The sequence below is a fragment of the Dissoconium aciculare genome (genome assembly GCF_010015565.1).
Source record: "Dissoconium aciculare CBS 342.82 unplaced genomic scaffold K489scaffold_10, whole genome shotgun sequence".
NCBI classification, from domain to species: Eukaryota; Fungi; Ascomycota; class Dothideomycetes; order Mycosphaerellales; family Dissoconiaceae; genus Dissoconium; species Dissoconium aciculare.
Window position 1 is genome coordinate 747,537 of NW_022984960.1, and position 17,091 is coordinate 764,627.

At 53.7% G+C, this 17,091-nt stretch overlaps 8 protein-coding genes across 8 annotated transcripts; 3 read left to right on the forward strand and 5 right to left on the reverse strand.

Annotated features, from left to right (window-relative positions):
- Nucleotides 1–165: 165 nt before the first annotated feature.
- K489DRAFT_433414 (ubiquinol-cytochrome C reductase) lies at nucleotides 166–1,002 on the reverse strand (the record flags this gene model as incomplete). Its single annotated transcript, XM_033608513.1, has 4 exons — nucleotides 166–698; nucleotides 750–798; nucleotides 849–914; nucleotides 974–1,002. 4 exons carry the CDS (start codon nucleotides 1,000–1,002, stop codon nucleotides 642–644), a joined length of 201 nt encoding a protein of 66 aa, XP_033457761.1. The 3' UTR covers nucleotides 166–641.
- Nucleotides 1,003–1,323: 321 nt separating this feature from the next.
- K489DRAFT_323796 (uncharacterized protein) lies at nucleotides 1,324–1,956 on the forward strand (the record flags this gene model as incomplete). The annotated part of the gene is made up of 1 exon (XM_033601724.1): nucleotides 1,324–1,956. One exon carries the CDS (start codon nucleotides 1,324–1,326, stop codon nucleotides 1,954–1,956), a length of 633 nt encoding a protein of 210 aa, XP_033457762.1.
- Nucleotides 1,957–2,055: 99 nt separating this feature from the next.
- K489DRAFT_41145 (uncharacterized protein) lies at nucleotides 2,056–3,193 on the reverse strand. Its single transcript, XM_033607804.1, has 3 exons — nucleotides 2,936–3,193; nucleotides 2,649–2,858; nucleotides 2,056–2,423 (listed from the first exon to the last, which is right to left on the reverse strand). The coding sequence occupies exons 1-3, from the start codon at nucleotides 3,045–3,047 to the stop codon at nucleotides 2,155–2,157; spliced, it is 591 nt and encodes a 196-aa protein (XP_033457763.1). The 5' UTR covers nucleotides 3,048–3,193; the 3' UTR covers nucleotides 2,056–2,154.
- Nucleotides 3,194–3,858: 665 nt separating this feature from the next.
- K489DRAFT_323305 (flotillin domain protein) lies at nucleotides 3,859–5,353 on the forward strand (the record flags this gene model as incomplete). The annotated part of the gene is made up of 2 exons (XM_033601687.1): nucleotides 3,859–4,278; nucleotides 4,337–5,353. 2 exons carry the CDS (start codon nucleotides 3,859–3,861, stop codon nucleotides 5,351–5,353), a joined length of 1,437 nt encoding a protein of 478 aa, XP_033457764.1.
- A 3,052-nt stretch (nucleotides 5,354–8,405) lies between these two features.
- Nucleotides 8,406–11,290, forward strand: K489DRAFT_41258 (uncharacterized protein). Its single transcript, XM_033607945.1, has 5 exons — nucleotides 8,406–8,720; nucleotides 8,877–9,617; nucleotides 9,682–9,998; nucleotides 10,055–10,405; nucleotides 10,472–11,290. Exons 1-5 carry the CDS (start codon nucleotides 8,616–8,618, stop codon nucleotides 11,109–11,111), a joined length of 2,154 nt encoding a protein of 717 aa, XP_033457765.1. The 5' UTR covers nucleotides 8,406–8,615; the 3' UTR covers nucleotides 11,112–11,290.
- K489DRAFT_382671 (uncharacterized protein) lies at nucleotides 11,108–11,757 on the reverse strand. Its single transcript, XM_033605432.1, has one exon. The coding sequence runs from the start codon at nucleotides 11,565–11,567 to the stop codon at nucleotides 11,280–11,282; it is 288 nt and encodes a 95-aa protein (XP_033457766.1). The 5' UTR covers nucleotides 11,568–11,757; the 3' UTR covers nucleotides 11,108–11,279.
- K489DRAFT_372480 (Diaminopimelate epimerase-like protein) lies at nucleotides 11,637–13,027 on the reverse strand (the record flags this gene model as incomplete). The annotated part of the gene is made up of 2 exons (XM_033603340.1): nucleotides 11,637–12,475; nucleotides 12,727–13,027. 2 exons carry the CDS (start codon nucleotides 13,025–13,027, stop codon nucleotides 11,637–11,639), a joined length of 1,140 nt encoding a protein of 379 aa, XP_033457767.1.
- A 2,138-nt stretch (nucleotides 13,028–15,165) lies between these two features.
- Nucleotides 15,166–16,512, reverse strand: K489DRAFT_411953 (uncharacterized protein; the record flags this gene model as incomplete). Its single annotated transcript, XM_033607864.1, has 1 exon — nucleotides 15,166–16,512. One exon carries the CDS (start codon nucleotides 16,510–16,512, stop codon nucleotides 15,166–15,168), a length of 1,347 nt encoding a protein of 448 aa, XP_033457768.1.
- Between the last annotated feature and the right edge of the window lie 579 nt (nucleotides 16,513–17,091).

The following is a 17,091-nucleotide window of genomic DNA, read 5'->3' on the forward strand; positions in this document are numbered from 1 at the left end:
GTACATGCCTACAGGTAGGCCCAGCGTGGGAACGCCCGCGCTTATCGTGCATCCCGTTGTTGTACTGTAGTAAATTTGGCAGCTGTGTCCACCGTAGATATTATCCTTCTCTACGACCTTCTCTTATACAAACGAAGCTTCAATCCGACACGACGCGACGAATCTGCCATGATTTGCGATTGTTCTATGTATCCGTATATCACATATGGATGGCAAATCTTTTAGTACACATCGTCTTCACACTCGTACTAATTCCAAATTTGCCTGACATCCAGCCTTCTTCTGGAACAACTCCCCGTTGAGAAACAGAGGATTGGCGTCATTTAGCTGTAGAGAGAATTCCACAACATATACTGAGCCAAGGGTCACAGTAACATTTGCGAAGGTCAGTCAGTGAGGTGGCACTTGGGACGATATGGACAAGGAAATTGTAACTTGAAAGTTGTCGGTATGTTTCTGAATGCGTTTTATCTCATGTTTGTACATGCTGCAAGCGGCCAGCAATCTCGAGCAGTTGGCTGCAAGAAAATGTCTGTGACATGTTCCTTGATTGCGGCATCGGCTATGCCTGCGCGTGAAGATCCTGCTCTTTCTTCAAACCCCCAAACAAATATGTCCCCCTTATCAAGACAATTCCAAGTCTACTCGTCGTCCTCGGATGCCTCCAGGTACCGCTGCTTGATGTCTTTCCATTGTCGCTACGGTCGCGTTAGTTACGTTCTCCTGACAACTTTTGTCGCTTCACATACGCCCTTATTGGCTTGGTCCCAGATGTAGTTTGCGCCGGTATCAAACGCACTGCAAAGATGTTAGTAAGAACGATGCGTGTTGAAAGGCTGCGAGCGTACATCTCAGTCGCGAATGCGCCGACGAAGATCGTGCCTAGGAAGACAGCGTTCCTTCGGATAAAGGTTCTGTGTCGTCGGTAAGTTGTGGGCCCCGCGCGTGGTTTCAGAGACGCCAGGTAACTAACGAGTAGATGCCAGAGAGTATTCCCGCCATGTCTGCTGTCCTAGGGTGTTCTTGCTGTTCGGCAATCGGTGAATGACACGAGTACGGCAGAGGTGATGGCGGATGTTCGTCCTGGGCAAGGCCGCGGCGTTGTGCAAAAGCTCGCACGGACCTCGTCCTCCAAGCTGTCCAGTGGACCACGAGATTTTGGTAATGCCGAGCGAGCAGCCTACGAGATCTTGCCCTCGCTTGTCACCGAAATTTAGCCCTCCTTTTCAATGCTTCCAAGGTTGTTCATCACTCTGTGAATAGCGATCGTTTTCAAGTTGTGCAGAGAGCATTGGAGTTTTGCATGGTTATTGGAAAAGCGCCATGACGACTCCAATTTCACCGGACACTGCGGCACCGTCTCGATCAGGGATACGAAGGTTGCAGGATGGCAATTCTATAATCCCTGCCTCGATACGCCCGGACGGCTCTGTTCGTAAAGAGATTCGCGTGAAGGCAGGTTACAGACCACCTGAAGATGTAGAAGTCTACAAGAATCGAACCGCACATGCGTGGAAGAATAGAGACGCCGGTGTGCCTGGTGCAGAGGATGCCCACAACGACTCTTCTGCGAGCCAAACCGCCGCGGCGACTGCCTCTGCTGCCAAAAATGCGAAACGGAGGGAAGCTCGAAAACGAGCAGCTGCAACGTCGACAGAGAATACGCCTGGCGTACCCGCTGGACTGGAGACCGAAAAAGGAGTGAAGACTTATGATCCCAATGTGGCGTCATCATCGGAAGCTCAGCCAAAGGACGACCCCGAAAGTGAGCGACTCAAGGAGGCCCGCAAGCTAGCCAAGAAACTCCGACAAGCGCGAGATCTCAAATCTAAAAAGGATGAAGGTAACAGCTTATTACCTGAGCAAATTCATAAGGTTATCAAAATCAACGAGCTTCTTCGCCAATTGGATCAACTTGGCTTCGATGAAAATGGCGATGCCAAACCTAGCGATTGATACAAGCATGGATTGTTCATTGATAATGCTACACATTGATCATGCTACAAGATCATCCAAGAGTCATCCGAGTTATGCCACGGTATTTGACTCAGCCTAACTCTACAGTTGTAAGGATGGCTCGTGCTCTTGTCGTCTCATAAAGGCCATAATCGTTCGCGGTTCGAAAGTGCACTTCTTTGAGTTGGACGTCTACGCTCACTGGAGGCTTGGCTGGAGCGGCGACCGGTATCTGATCGATCGTTGAACTAGATTTTCGCCCAAACCAGGAACTCCGTGGAGGCTTCTTCGGCAACGATGGTCGTTGCTCAACCGGTTGAACAGGGGCTTCGCCGGCAATTGCAAAATATAATAGCTTTTGCAACTCTTCCAGCGCTTCAGGCTGTGTCCAAAATTGGTTACTGTCGATACGGCCCTCGAGTTGAACAAGCACGACCTCTTCATCGAATCCGACCAATTCGCCTTTGCTGAGCGATACTGCAAAATCGTTAGCAAAAGAATATTACATCACTCGGGCAGTGAGACAAGTTGGAATGCAGTAATACGCGATACCAAGGTTGTTCGATGATGTTCCAGGCAGAGCTGCTCATACGTCGGTTCACCACACGCCGATTACATTGACCACAGGACCTCATGCAATTAGGTAGCCCGGCGAAAGAACCTCGGCCGCTGTGCTGGATAGCTATACATACCTTGATCGGAAGGCAGAATTAGCAGCGGAGACTTCGAAAGTCCCATGCTCGCCCTTTCTCTGAGTCGTGGTACCAATTTGTCAACCAGAGCCGCCACATGTTGTCGCCTCGATATGCCAAGTTCGTCTCTGATCATCAAGCAATGCACTGTTCTTTTGCCATCTGTGCGTGTTGTGATTTCATCGTATGAGGGTGGATCCATGGTCGTCCCTTGGGTCCAATGAAGTTTTGCGCCGCACAGATCAGTTTGTATATCGGTATGTGTGTTTAGGGCACTGTTCGGATACCTCGCAGTCTGATCGGTATACACAATGGGATGCATAGATCAGACCTGTAGCCTATCTGCATCAACATATGTGTATGGGAGTGCGCGAATCGAAACGATGATAGGCCACGCATGTGACGACCATCTGACGCTTCTTTTTGCCTGAGGCATTCTGGCTATCGTGCACTGCCACTTCCTAAGTACTAAAGTACCTGCCACGCCGCCCGGAATCCCGGCACCGCCTTACATTAACGGCCCAATCGTATGCTCTGTTAGGAAAAGAAATGAGGCTCGAGAGGAACATTGCTGTCAAGTGGACCCATCTCACGACTACATCCGTATATTCGAGGCGAAGATCTCCGCTTATGGACGTCTGTCAGCAGCCTGAGAGGGATTTACACGAGGTCCTGCCGACTTCCGCGATCACATGCCCTCAGCAGTTCGGGCGGCCTCCGGCACCGTTCTTTGGACTGACCTCATTACGATTGTTCTCGAGATGCGACAGGATGTGGTTGGCTGCAAGGCTGGCAAGGCTGAATGGCCGCCAAGATCGTCCGCAGTGACGTGCCTTTCGGTGCATTATTGCGGCTATGCTCCACTTTGCTCGGCTCTTGCGAGCTATGTTCATCGACATTGCGCGTGATGAATTGCAAGACTTGCCCGATGTATTACTGTCATCACTGGTAGTGGAGATGGATGTTCGTTGCTCGCATCGGTTATGGCGGCATTGCAACCCCTAGTCCGACTGCGCCTCTGTCAGATGGAGGTCAATATTGCCTCAGTTGACAAAATATAAGACTTCACCATGCCACAGGTTCTCTCGTGTTATCGTACGTTGAACGATTGAAGAATCACTCCAATTGCTCTGCTACTCTCTTTAGCCGGGCATAACGATTTGAGAAACCGATACCACTTAACCCCGACACTCTAGATCCTATCCTCACGATGTGGTTCCATATCTCCGATCCCAATGGCTACCTCGTCAAGACGGGTTTGGGCATCGAGAAGGTTGACATTCAGAAGAAGGCATTCGTTTGGCCTTTTCAAAAAGTCACCAAGCTCAGCATCACGCCCTTTGACTTCAGCATGTCCCTTCAAGCCATGACAAGCGAAAAGCTCCAATTTTCACTTCCGGCAGTCTTCACGATCGGTCCAGATGACAACGTCGAAGCCTTGACACGGTATGCGGTTCTATTGACCGGCGATTCTGACGGGCAAGTCAAAGCTAGGAGCGGTGCAGTGGCCACTGGTCGCAACCATGTCCAGGAGATCGTCAAAGGCATCATTGAGGGCGAAACCAGATCGATCGTATCGAACATGACGATGGAGGAGCTTTTTGCTCAACGGAAAATGTTCAAGGATCAGGTATTTCATCTCTCAAAAAATCCGCGTTGAAGGAATACTGACTGACTTACCTCAACAGGTCATTGAATGCGTGCAAAAGGAACTGGACCAATTCGGCCTTCGCATCTACAATGCTAACGTCAAGGAACTCCAAGACTTGGGAGACTCCAAGTATTTCGAAAGTCTTTCCCGCAAGGCTCACCAGGGAGCGCAGTCTCAAGCTGAGGTCGATGTGGCTCTGGCGCAGGGACGGAGCAAGCAAGAGATTGCAAAGATCAATGCCAACACCAGTGTAGCTGCGACCGAACGGACCATCGAAAAGAGCAATGCGGAGCAGAAGCTGCGTCAACGAGAAATCATCATCGCGCGGGAGCTGAAGCTCGAGCAGATCGCCGCCGATCGCGCTGCGGAGCAGAAGGATGCAGAGCTTCAACGCGTGGTCGAGGAGAAGCGTGCGGCTATGGAACTAGAAAAGCAGCGTGCCACTCAAGTCACGCGAGCCAAAATTGCGAGGGAATCGGCACAGGAGCAGGCGGATGCTGAATACTACTCGGCTCAACAACGCAGTAACGCACTGCAGTACGACCAGAAGGCCGATGCCGAAGCCGCGTTCTATCGGACAGCGAAGGCCGCCGACGCACACTACTACCAACTGACTAAAGAGGCCGATGCACTTCTTGCGGCTAAGGAGAAGGAAGCTGAGGCGCTTTTCATTCAGAAGAAAAGGGAAGCCGACGGTATCACCGAGATGGCAAAGGCGTACGGACACCTCGCCGATGTGCTCGGCGGTCCTCAAGGCTTGATGCAATACCTCATGGTGAAGGAAGGCACTTTGGAGAAGCTGGCGGAAGCCAACGGCCGGGCACTCAATGGGCTGCAACCGAAAATCAATGTCTGGACAACTGGCAATTCGGATAGCAGTTCGGAACCACTCGCTCCGATCCAGAACCTGTTTCGCGCTCTGCCACCTCTATTCGCTGGTATCCAAGACCAGACCGGCATGACCCCTCCTAATTGGATGATCAACATGCCGCCGGAGCAACAGCGGAGTGCAGCCGAGACAGGTGCGCTTTCGAAGCAGCACGCGGTCGCTTAGCCTATCACGTGCCTATCTTTTTCCTTTCGCGGAGCCAGGTCCACACTCGTCCATCTTTTGGGAACTGCCACTTTTGGCACGGCAAACCCACCCTACATGACTTCAATGGTGCCTTCGAAATTTCTTCATATACCTACTTGACTTCCGGCAGTGTTCATTAATAGTGAGCGTACTTGAAAATTGAACTTTCAATCATGAGTAATAGTCTCGATTCAATCGCTCCGACCGAGTTATGTCATTCTCACTTGTGTGCGCATTTTTCTGGCGATTGCCAACATGAAAAGCCGCCAAACAGGTAATGATCTGAGCGCTCCCCACCGCTCCATCATTCATGCCACTAGCCTCCAACGTAGTGCACATTAGTGCGGGCGGGCAATCGCGCGCAAAGTTCGGCAAAGAGGCCATCGACGGGGGATCACGATTCTGAAGGACAGCCACTTCTCATGCTTCGATGCAGCGCACTGTGCGCGGTACGAAGCCTCCGGGGTTTCGCCACGGCGTTGCCACTCCAGGCCAGGTAAGAAAGCCATCACCCTTCCAAATGCGGAGGCTAGCTGGTCAGAGACTTTTGGGACAAGCAAACTCGTTAGCCGCAGACCAGCACACGCGTTGGGTGGAAAAGGGCCTGCATGAAGTGCGGCGCTGATCGGACGGGGTTGTGTCCGAGACCAGGATCAGCCAAGCTCGTACCCTCGTACCGCACGGCGACTGGTCGCCAGATGACACATGGAAAACCACCTGTCTGACGAAACGAGTAGAAGTAGCCATAGCAATAGCGGTAGTAATATAGCAACGAAGAAAGACGGATCACTGCGGGCGCCCGAGCGGGCAATGATTTGTCAAGTGCAGAAAGGTTTTCTAGAAAAGAAACAGCGCGTGGTAGTCCAGTCCGCATCTGAGGGCTAAGAGTGATGGCAGGATGACGATGGGGAGACGAAGCGGACTCTGGCTGACGGTCCACAGGGGATGACGAGGAAATCTAGGCCGATATGGGACGAAACAAAAGGTTTGCCAGACTAAGGCTTGGCGGTGGAGTGATGCCCGAGAGTCCGAGACTGCTCCGCCGCGGGTGACGACAGCCTATCCAATAGACGAGATGACATGCAAAGGGCAATGCGCGTGGTCCGTCCTTTGCGCACATGATGCCGAGTCCAGCCAGGAAATCGCCGCCGGAGCTTTTTAGCTGATGATCGGAGCAGATGCTGCGGGCTTGCATAGTGCATATCTCCCTTCTAGTCCACGAAGTCATGTCTCTTATTCATTAGCGTACCGACCCCTGTGCAGTAGCTGACGAGTGTTATATATTAGTCCCAATCTTTCACTGGGTTCCAAGGTTCTGATTGCTGGAACTCGACTGCGGCTACGGATGTCTACTGACCCTCAGATTGCTGCTGCCGAACCTGGTAGGCGTTTTGTTATAACTAGATACCTAGGTATGCTTGCTATGCACGCACAATGTGACAATGGCGGACCACCACCTGCATAATCCGGAGAAACCTTGGAAGCGGACTGCATAGGCAATCGTCAGTCGTCGAGTCCGTGATTGTGGCATCGTATCCTCCTACGCTCCTGGTGGAGACAGTATCTCATCATCAATGTATGTACGAGAGATGATGGATCACGTCTCGGCCGCTCAGTTCCACCGCCATCATGATCGTATTGCGTGGGCATACCCCTCTATCTCCCCATCCCCACCCCCCTACTGCTCCTCTTCGTATCGCTCCGGCATGGATGGACTCGACTTAATCATGCACCATGCGAAAATCATGTTGCATAAGCTCACCGCGATGATGCCGGCGGAACATCCGTGCACACGCACGCATGGAGGTCTGCTCCGGTGCGCCCGCCCGATACATGACCACCACATTCGATCGAGCACGACCTTGGAATGGCTATATTGTGTGGAGTACAGAATCTCCCACGGTGTCTAACCTTTGGGGCCAGATTGGCGGGAAATGAGCGAGTGCGGAGCCCAGCTCCATCCTGGATGGCCCCGTTTCGGACTCGGGTTGCATCAGGTGTGTGATCATCGTCGTTGTGGTCATGTCCTACGGCGTCATCTGGACTATTCGGTCCATGTACTGTACGTATCATCCCATCGCATAGTTGTCCTCCATATGGGCAGTATGGTAGATACGGTAGCCAGAAACATCATCGCACTACTGGAATATCATGGGCCGCTTGTCTGCCGAACGTTCGTTTTTGCTCTCGTCATCGGAGGGCTTTGTTCGCCTCTCCTCGCCGAATTTGTTCGCCCGTCTGCTCCTCGTCCCTTCGTTTCGCCCATTGTCCCTGTCCACGATTGATATACTGTACATTAGTCGCGGAGTCAGTGCGCCGTCATCAGGGAAAGGACGACTTTCGCCGCGGGGTACTTTTCGCCCCGATAGCCGGTTAACAGGCCGGACGGGCAGTAATAATGTCACGAATGAGGACGCAAAGACGGGGCGGGAGGAGGGAAAAAATCGATCTTCAATGCTGTTGCCGTGATCGTGACCAGCTGGACACTAATGATGCTCATGGTTGACGCCGACGTTGCTGCCGCGATTATTGTCATCATTGCCGTCGTCTTCTCTTCAAAGGTTGCTACTCGCTAGTATTACGACCGCGACTATCGCCGTTTCCTACTGCTGCTGCTGCTGTCGTTTCAGTAGTACTACCGCCATTATTATTATTACTCGCCACGACCACCAGCACCACCTGCACCTCCCGCTGCGACCACCACTGTCCATCATCGCCGCTGCACCTCCGCTGCTGACTACGACATACATACTTGACTGCGCTCCTCCGCAGCCGATGCGTGTGTGCGGACCAAATCTCCGTTTTGCGTGATGCCCTCATGACCGATTGATTTCTTTTCTTCGCTTATCGTACATCACCTCGACTTTCCTCTACAAGAACGACAGACTTCCTGGGAGACCGATCGACGTTACTGTGCTGTCGAGGAAGGATTTCACTACTGTACGTGGAGTAATCACCTCACAGTAGCGACAACACCACGAAACGACGACAAACGGTTACAGTGGACTCGGGCCGTCAACCGCAAGCAACAATCTTCCCCAGCAGCATCCGACCGCCATCGCGCCCCCTCTTCCGCCCTCTCTGCCCATCAGCAGCACCCGTGGGAAAACTTCCACAATTGCCCTCACCACCCAAGCCCGCATCCCGAGAACGGCAAGTCTGCGCAACTCGAATTTGGCACACCACATTGGTCTGTGCTCTATGCGCGATCGGAGCATATTCCGGTATTTCCTCGTCACCAATGAATACCACTGGCGGGGCCGATATTCTTCTGGAATCAATTCAGAGGACCAAACGAGAGACCGTCGTCGTCGCCTGTCAGTCTTGTCGACGTCGCAAACAAAAGGTATGTCACTGTCTCTGCCAATCCCGACGCTGACGCCGACGACAATCACATGATCATTGTCGTCGTGAGCGTTGCGTTCCTTGCAGCATGGCACCAAAGTTGATAGCAACCGTGTGTTAACCACAATATCGCTCTGCGTTTTTTTCCATTCTACAGTGCAATGGACAGCGACCGTGTGAACGATGCAGTCAGGCCGGGCAGGTCTGCGTCTTCGAGTCCGCCGAGAATGAGACTCCACGCCAGACTCAAAAGCGGAAATTCGAGCAGATGGAAGCAGAGTTGAATGTTCTGAGGGAATTGATCAGGTCAATGGTCGACGCTGGGGAGAAGGACGCATTGCTCATCGTGAAACGATTATGCGAAGGACAAAGCCCGTCTACCATCTGCTCCGCACTGCAAAGTTCAACCAACATTGAGCCCAACACCAACATTGCACCCGAGAGACGCGACCTGCTTTTGACACTGATACAGTCCGTGGGCTCGCTAGACTCGGTCTTGGCCTATGTCAATCGCATCGCCGATTCCCGACTTCAGATGGTTCTTCCTTCGAACACTGCTCATCGACGGCTACGCAGTGGTCTTGTCAACCATGAAAAATTGGAACATCTATTCTCGGCCGCGGAGACCTCATTCTTTCCACTACAGGTCCCGACTACTCTCTACGCCCCTGGACGCAGTTATAACGGACCACCAGCATGGGTGCGTAGCAGTATTTGGTTGACAAACCCTGCTAGTGATGATGTCGTGTCGCATCTCATCTCTCTGTTTTTGAGTTTTTTCAATCCTTACTGGAGATTCGTCGAAGAAGACGAATTTCTGCGCGGCCTACGAGGGCCCAACGATCGGACGGGCCCATGCTCGTCGCTACTTGTGCTTTCCATGCTTTCATGTGCATCGGTATCTCCACCAGATCATTGCGAAACCTCTAGCTGAATCGCCATCGCTGACCACTCGTCTCTAGTTATACTCGGAGCATGGAGAGGTCTTCACTTCTTCTCATGACTGCGCTCGCCGCGGTATCCATTTCTACCAAGAAGCTCTCCGATTGTGGAGCGAAGAAAGCGAAGTCGCCACGATATCGAACACGCAAGCCGCCATGATACTATCCCTAGCAGCTCAATTGCGTGGCCAAGATCGTATAGGAAGGGATTTTGTTCTCAGCGCGGTTCACCTCAACCACATGGTTCAAATGAACACCTCGAGAGGAGCTGCCGCTGCAACGGGAGATGAAGCGGCGAGGAGGTCGTTCCTGGACACGGCAGTGTCTCATTTGCATATGTATGTGCGAATTTCTACTAATCTGCTCTCACGGATTGTCTGACAAAATAATTTAGATCGTACAGTAATGCCATGTTACAGCCCTGCAGCGGCGCAGCATCCCGACCACGAGGATTCGACAACATTCATGAAATCATGTCACGACCACCAGTCTACTGGATTCCTTATCCCATTCAGCGCGAGCCTGCTCCGTTCTATCCGAATTTACTTTTGCATCATCGCTGCAGCCTGACGCAACTCGCATACGACTTGAACGCGTTGATGCTCTCCGGTCCCGAGCCTGAAAATGCCGAACATTTCTGGCATGCGTCCAAGGATCTTTTCCGCCGTCTTCAACACTGGTACTACAGTCTGCCGGGCGACCTCCGCTATATGAAGGAAATGCCCGCCAGCATATTCGAACTTCAGTAAGTAACGTTTTGCTTCGAACAAATCAACGAAGCCGCGACATCTGTTTCTGACAATTTTGATAGCTGTCACTACTATTGCCTGCAGATGCAGCTGTCTGATTTGACATTCAAGAAATTACCGCGAGGGCATCCGCACAGCAGCGAGACGAGCCCGATCGAGGTCCCACGCGAGGTCCAGGCCGAACTCAACAAGAACGGCTTGCTCTATGCCCTGTCAGCCGGGCAAGCAGCATGCGACTATCGCGAGATGTACGGCCTGACAGTAGCGGTCCCCTTCGTCCAGCAAGCCGCTGCACATGCCATGTTCACCTTCCTCCGCTTCATGCAAGCCGGACCCCAAGAAACCAAAGCCACCGATAACATCCGCGACATCGAGGTTGCCTTCACAAACTGCTACCGCTTGCTCTCCGCCGGCGGCATCATGAGCATGCAGACCCGCGGCATCATGCGCATGATCCTCGGCACCGCCGGAGCCATCCACGCCGTCCTCCCGACCGCCGTCGAACACGCCCGCGTGGTCCTCGACGTCACACCGTGGCAGTCGGCGGACGCCCTGAAACTCAGCTCCATGTATCCCAACTGGGCGTGTGCCCGCGAACCGGGCAACATCCCGCCACAGTACGAGATGGACCAACTCCTGCAGGCATGGTACCACCGCGAAGCCTCGCCACGTTCCCCGGACGAGTCGATGCAGGAGGACTGATTGAAAGACATAAATTTGGGGCAAATTCCCCCAACGAGACCTGGGTCGCAGTCTGACTCGGCGAGAGCGCAGAAAGCAAAACAGTGTACTGTATAGAAATCAGTCAATCGTAGCAAAAAGGATGGCATTTGTTTCGGGGGCGGGGCGGACGGCGAGAGTTTCTTGCGTTCAGCGTGCATTTTGTGACGGAGTCATGCGAGTGAAACGCAAAAAGAGTTTCGGGTTTGTCAGTTTCTTTTTTCTGTCATACATCCGTACATTTCGTATCTGAGAGCGAGCCGTAGTTGCGGCAGATGCAAGTCCTTCTTCCCACAGTGAACACTTCAGCTTTTTGGGGTCATGATCGGTCGAGCTTTCCTCAGCGGAGGATTCCATGACAACCACTCCCCCCAGGACTATGCCGTTCACGATTATGGTCGTCCAAGAACAGCGACGACGATGAAATTTCTCCGTCATCGTTTCCGGCTTTTCCGACCATCACCACACAGCGAGGGGAGGATCGAGTGGCATTAAAACAGAAGGATTTCATATCGAGACCATGCCTTCCATCACCGACACCGCCCCGCCGCTCAACTCCACCCGCTCCACCGCCCCGCCGTCCTCGCGCACCCGCACCGCTACCCCGATCTCGCTCCGCCGACCCATCTCCACGCCCTGCGTGATGCGCAGGAACAGGGCCCGCTTCTCCCGCAGCGCCAGATAGCCGGCCAGCGCACACGCCGCGCTGCCCGTCGCCGGATCCTCCATCGAGCCCTCCATCATCCGCGCGCGGATCTCGTAGCCCTTCGGAGCGGGACCGGCGGCGTCGCGGCCGCCCTCCCTCGGCCCCACCACGTGGTAGAAGTACGATCCCACGAAGCCCACGTCCCACTCCGCATCCAGCCGCACGGCGTCCCGCGGCGCCGCGGCGCCCCCGCCGACTCGCACGCGCGCCAGCGCCTCCAGGCTGGACAGCCGGATCAACGCGAAGCTCATGCCCCGCACGGGACTGACCACCGCCAGGCCGCCGTCGTCGTCCGCGGAAACGATGTCCTCGGGTTTGAGCCCGGCGGGTTGAAGGCGGGTGAGGACGGCATCGGGTGTCAGCGGGTGCTGCGTGTGGAGGTGGATGTTGTGGGGGATCGAGGCGACGGCTGTGGTGGGAGCCCCTGAGCCGCTGTCGAGGAGTTCCACGTCGATGGGGCCCGCGGGGCAGAGGAGGCGGCCGCGGGTTTGGGGGAGGACCCCCTTGGGACCGAAGTGCTGGAGGGCGTAGCAGGTGGCGCCGATTATGGGGTGGCCTGGATTTGGTTTGCACAATCGTGAGTTTTTGCTCTGACGAGAGAAGGGGTGAGGATGAGATGGAGGGGTGATGATGGTGGTGGCTGGATGACAGGGAGATGCCCGGTGTCATTGAGACAGGGAATAGGATGGAATCCACATGGTCATTCATATGTAGAAAATACGAGTGTACCCAGCCCGATGCAAGCCCGTGATCGTAACTATCGTATAAGTGTGAAATGAAAGCTGGCTCTCAGGCTCGAGGGAACATGCTCGTCTCGAGTGGACTAGGGAGGGCATGGCGGGGATGATCGAGGATGTTGGCATTCACCAAGAAAGAATCATCACTACTCACCTGCAAAAGTGATCTCCACGGTCGTCAAGAAGATCCGGACCCGCCACTCCCACACGCCATCCTCCTGGTTGACGTGAGCGGGATACACGAAGACGGTCTCGGAGAGGTTGAATTCCCGCGCCACGCGTTGCAGGGTGTCTGTGTCGGGTTCGCCGGCGGTGGCAGCGCCGACGACACTCATGTCCTTGTCCTGGCCATTTTCACCGGCGGAGTCGCCGAGGAGGACGACGGCCAGGGGATTCCCGGCGTAGCGGTCATGGGTGAAGACGTCGAGGGTGACGAACCGAAGTTGTTGGACCATGCTTGCTTGCTTGCTTGCTTGCTTGCTTGCTTGCTTGCTTGCTTGCTTGCTTGCTTGCTTGCTTGCTTGCTTGCTTGAATGAATGAATGATCGAATGATCGAATAACCGATTGACGCTTGCTTGGTATAGCCGTGTGACGAGTCACAACCCGTGACTCATCAATGGGAGACTTTTGTTGTTGTTTTTTTCCCTCACCTTCCCAGCTGACGTAAGGGCCGCGATACCATCCATCGACCCAGCTGTGCAGCTACAGTATTGCCCGAGGAGAAGCCGCACATTGGCCGGCCGCGAGCCACAGGTCGGTCCATCAGAGACAGACCGACCGACCGACCGGGATTCCTCCGAGCACGCGCGTAGTTGTTGTTGTTGTTGTTGCCGGGCAGGGGCTCCGACACGTGAGGAACTGTACAGTCGGCGACACGCTCATCCCGTATGCGTTGAAAGTGTGGGGGGACGAGGGAGACTGTGGGAGGGACGAGACACGAACGAAAACCCCGCGAGACTACATACTACCATCCGACCAACATCCAAGGAACGTGGAATTGGAATGATGCACTGTAAGCGCACCTCGGAGATACCTCAACGCGATCCTTCCAGGGCCATTAACCGGACTGGACTGGAATGGACTGTACCTTGTGCCTGAGCATGCCATGCACGTGCTTGCGAGCGTGCGTGCGTGCTGACGAAGGATTCACATGGAAAAGCACAACAGGAACAACAACAACGCCTGCATAGGCACATAAGCGGTACCTGAGCTTACCGTAAAATACGATGTGATACAGCAGGAGAGAAGGGAGAAAGGCGCACAAAAGTCTCGGTTGGGTCCCAGGCCATGAGATAATAATAAGCAAGTACTATACATCTGACTGCAGGGAAGTGTTGGCTTCTCAGCCTCGCCTCGTGTCTTGTGTGTGTGCAGGTGTGTGCAGGTGTGCGTAGACCCTCGCAGGAGCAGCAGCAGCAGCCAGGCCAGCCAGGCGAGAGCATTGAAATCGTTTTCCGGGCTTATACCATGTGTGTGTGTTTGTATGTCTGTATGCATAGCAGCACACACAGGCGCGCGTGTTGATACTGTACATATACATATACATGTACGTGCCGCGACAGACGAAGGATGATCGAGGACGGGATGTCCGTATGTAGGTATGCATGTATGTGTGACGGGGGACGGTGGACCACGGCTCGAGCTGGACGGAACTACCTATGCACTGGGACTGTCGACGCCGCACGCCCACGTCAGATATGTAGATTCATCACACGCGTATGTGTCTGCAGCCGCACCCACGCACGCGCCGCGGCGACTTGGAGCCCGCTCTTCCTACGAGTGTGGATGTGAGGGTGTGTGAATGTGTGTGAGTGTGTGTGTGTGTGTGTGGCGTAGTGAGACGAGATTAGCAGGAGGAAGAGGATTCAGGCGGGCAGGGACAGTGCCGAATCGGTATACAGTACAAAGAAATGAAAGGAAGCTTTCGGGAGGGTATTCGCTTTTGGGCCAGAATCCTTCACACAAGCCGCGGGAAGTACTGTTGACGAGAGGTAGAGAGAGAGATCCACCCTGCATTGCCGAGAAGCCATTGGGGGAAAAAGAGCTCAACAGGAGGAATGAAAGGGAACACAAGACGAACGTGGAGTGTGTGTACAGCAGGACTATGGTATAGCACTCTTCCGTGGGGGGGATTTGTTTGGTTGGTCTGTCTCATTTCGACATCATTTCATAGTTTCATTATTCACACAACGTGTGTTTTGTCTTGCGCCGGACGCCTTCGCTATCGCATTTTTCCAGAAACGAAACCCGCGCGCTGTGTATCTACAATTGTTGTTGTTTGTGACCTTCGTTGTTCCGTCAAGCCATGGCCGAGGCCAAAATTGCAGGGCGCTCGAATTCAAATGCGCTCACGCAGGAGGCCGTTCTTCAAAGTGTCCAAACCATGAGTTCTGCACTTGCTTTTTGTGCAAAGGGGAGGGGTCTCGGTCACATGTAACGTGATGTTTGCTTCGTTTCCGTATCATGAAACAGAACTTTCGAAGTGTGCTGGGGGGTGGGGGCATGCCCGACGAGTGGGCTGCAAAAGGGAATGGGTTTCATTAGAATCGTAAGAAAAGTTGGTGCGTACATCACTTGGCGGTGATGTTGAAATTACGCTGCAGGTGTCCCTGCTTCGTATCTTTGTCGCTGGCGTCGCATCGCTTCAGCATCGTAATGTGGTGTTTCGGAAGTCTGACGGCTTCGTGTGTCCATGGACCCGAAGCTGCGCATCTTACGCAGCATCCTGTTCGGCCTTTCAGACGTTTGTTGGACCGCTTCGTCATCGTTGGTGATGATCTCAGTCGCGTCCGTCTTGCCACGGCCTATTGACATGAGACCACGAGCAATCTTCTCCAGGGCGGTCCCGTGAGCGCTCGTGGAGGGCATTCTTGGACGGGACGATTTCTCGGTCCCTTCCGAGGCCCATATGGATCCACGAGTTGATGGACGGCGATCAGAACCAGCTGATAAACTCACGGCGGAATCTGCCTTGGGCCTCCGTCGTGGTTCCTTTGCGTCTTTGGCCTGTTTCGACTTCGAGACATCGTGACGGTCCGTTACCTCGAGGCACTCGGTGATCATACTTGTGGCCACCTGAAGGTAGTGTTCCATGACGCGAACGATCGATGGCCAGGCGTTATCATCATCTGGCGCTTTCCCTTGCATGATCAACGCACTGAGCACACCCGTGCCGCATTTCTCGACCGTGGTGATGTACTTGAAGTAACCTTCGCGCTGCTGTTTGAGCACGTGCTGAGTCAAGCGATTTGATGGTGGGGCAGAAATGACGGGAGGATATAGTGTGTTGAGCATGGCGACACAGTTGTGCTTGTTGAATGGGAGCAGAGAGAGTTCGTTGAGCAGGATCCATCGTCGAAGACCGATGTAAATTTGAGTGTAGAGGGCGTCCACAACGGCTTCGCGCTCCTCGATCGATTTGAGCCATTGCGATACGCCCGGATAGGAATTCGACAACCCAGCGGTGTCGTTGTAGAGCATTTCATTGTCGATCCCAAGCCTTTCAATGGCCGCGGCGATCTCACGTCGGCGACGCGTTTCCAGGTCTTTGAGATAATCTAGACCTGTCAATGCTTGCGGAAAGTCGACGTAGTGAAGTTGCGGAGGGAAACATCGTTGGAGGAATTGTACGATGAAGCTCGGAGGCAATGAGAGAGGTTGGTTTGATGCGGCATTGATCTGAGCCATGAGGTTCTCGGAAAACGAAGGTGCCCTCTGCGCGTCAGTAAACGCGCCTTGAGGGCAGTCGGGCGTGCTGGCATTGCTTGATGGATGTGACGGATGTGCCCGGGCGGTGCAATTCAAATTATACATAGTCCGGAGAGGGAGCTCGTAGCTTCCTGGATAGTTCATGACGTGGTCGAGAATCAATCGATACGCTGAGCCGTTCGACGAATTTGATGAGGACGCGGACGAGCGCGAATATTTATGTGACGCCATGATGGCGATGATGTGAGCCCTGAGTCGCGAGAGCAAGAGATTGATGAATTCAAAATGGATGGCCGAGTCGACAGGGAGTGAAGCTTTTGTCGAACGAAGAAGATATCAATCCGTGTCAAGGGATTGGATTCTGATAGCAATGCCCGGATGGTTGTGTGAGCCGAAAGAGTTGGCAGACGACGTAGGTAAGAACAGCAAGAGTGACTATCTCATCGACGGGTGGGTTCCGGAAGGTTTGCAGCGCGATAACAGCAGAAATGAAAGTATCGTTGGATGGCCCCAGGTTTCTCGGATGGAGGAGCGGGCTTCCGACTTTATGATTGAGAGATCGTTCAAGGTGTGGGACAGCAACGGAAGATGAAAAGGACAACGGGATAACGGGCAGGTTTATGATGGAAAATAACAATGCAATGATTGAACGTGGACAAGAGGCACGTTGAAGGAGCCGTGGTTTGACCAGCGGCGTAGGCGTTATCGAGCTTCCACACGCGCGTGGCGGTCCAGCGAGGGATGCGAGAGATGGTGGTGACGGTCGTCGTTGGAAAAGTCGATCGTTATGTGTGCGTGAGTGAGTGAGTG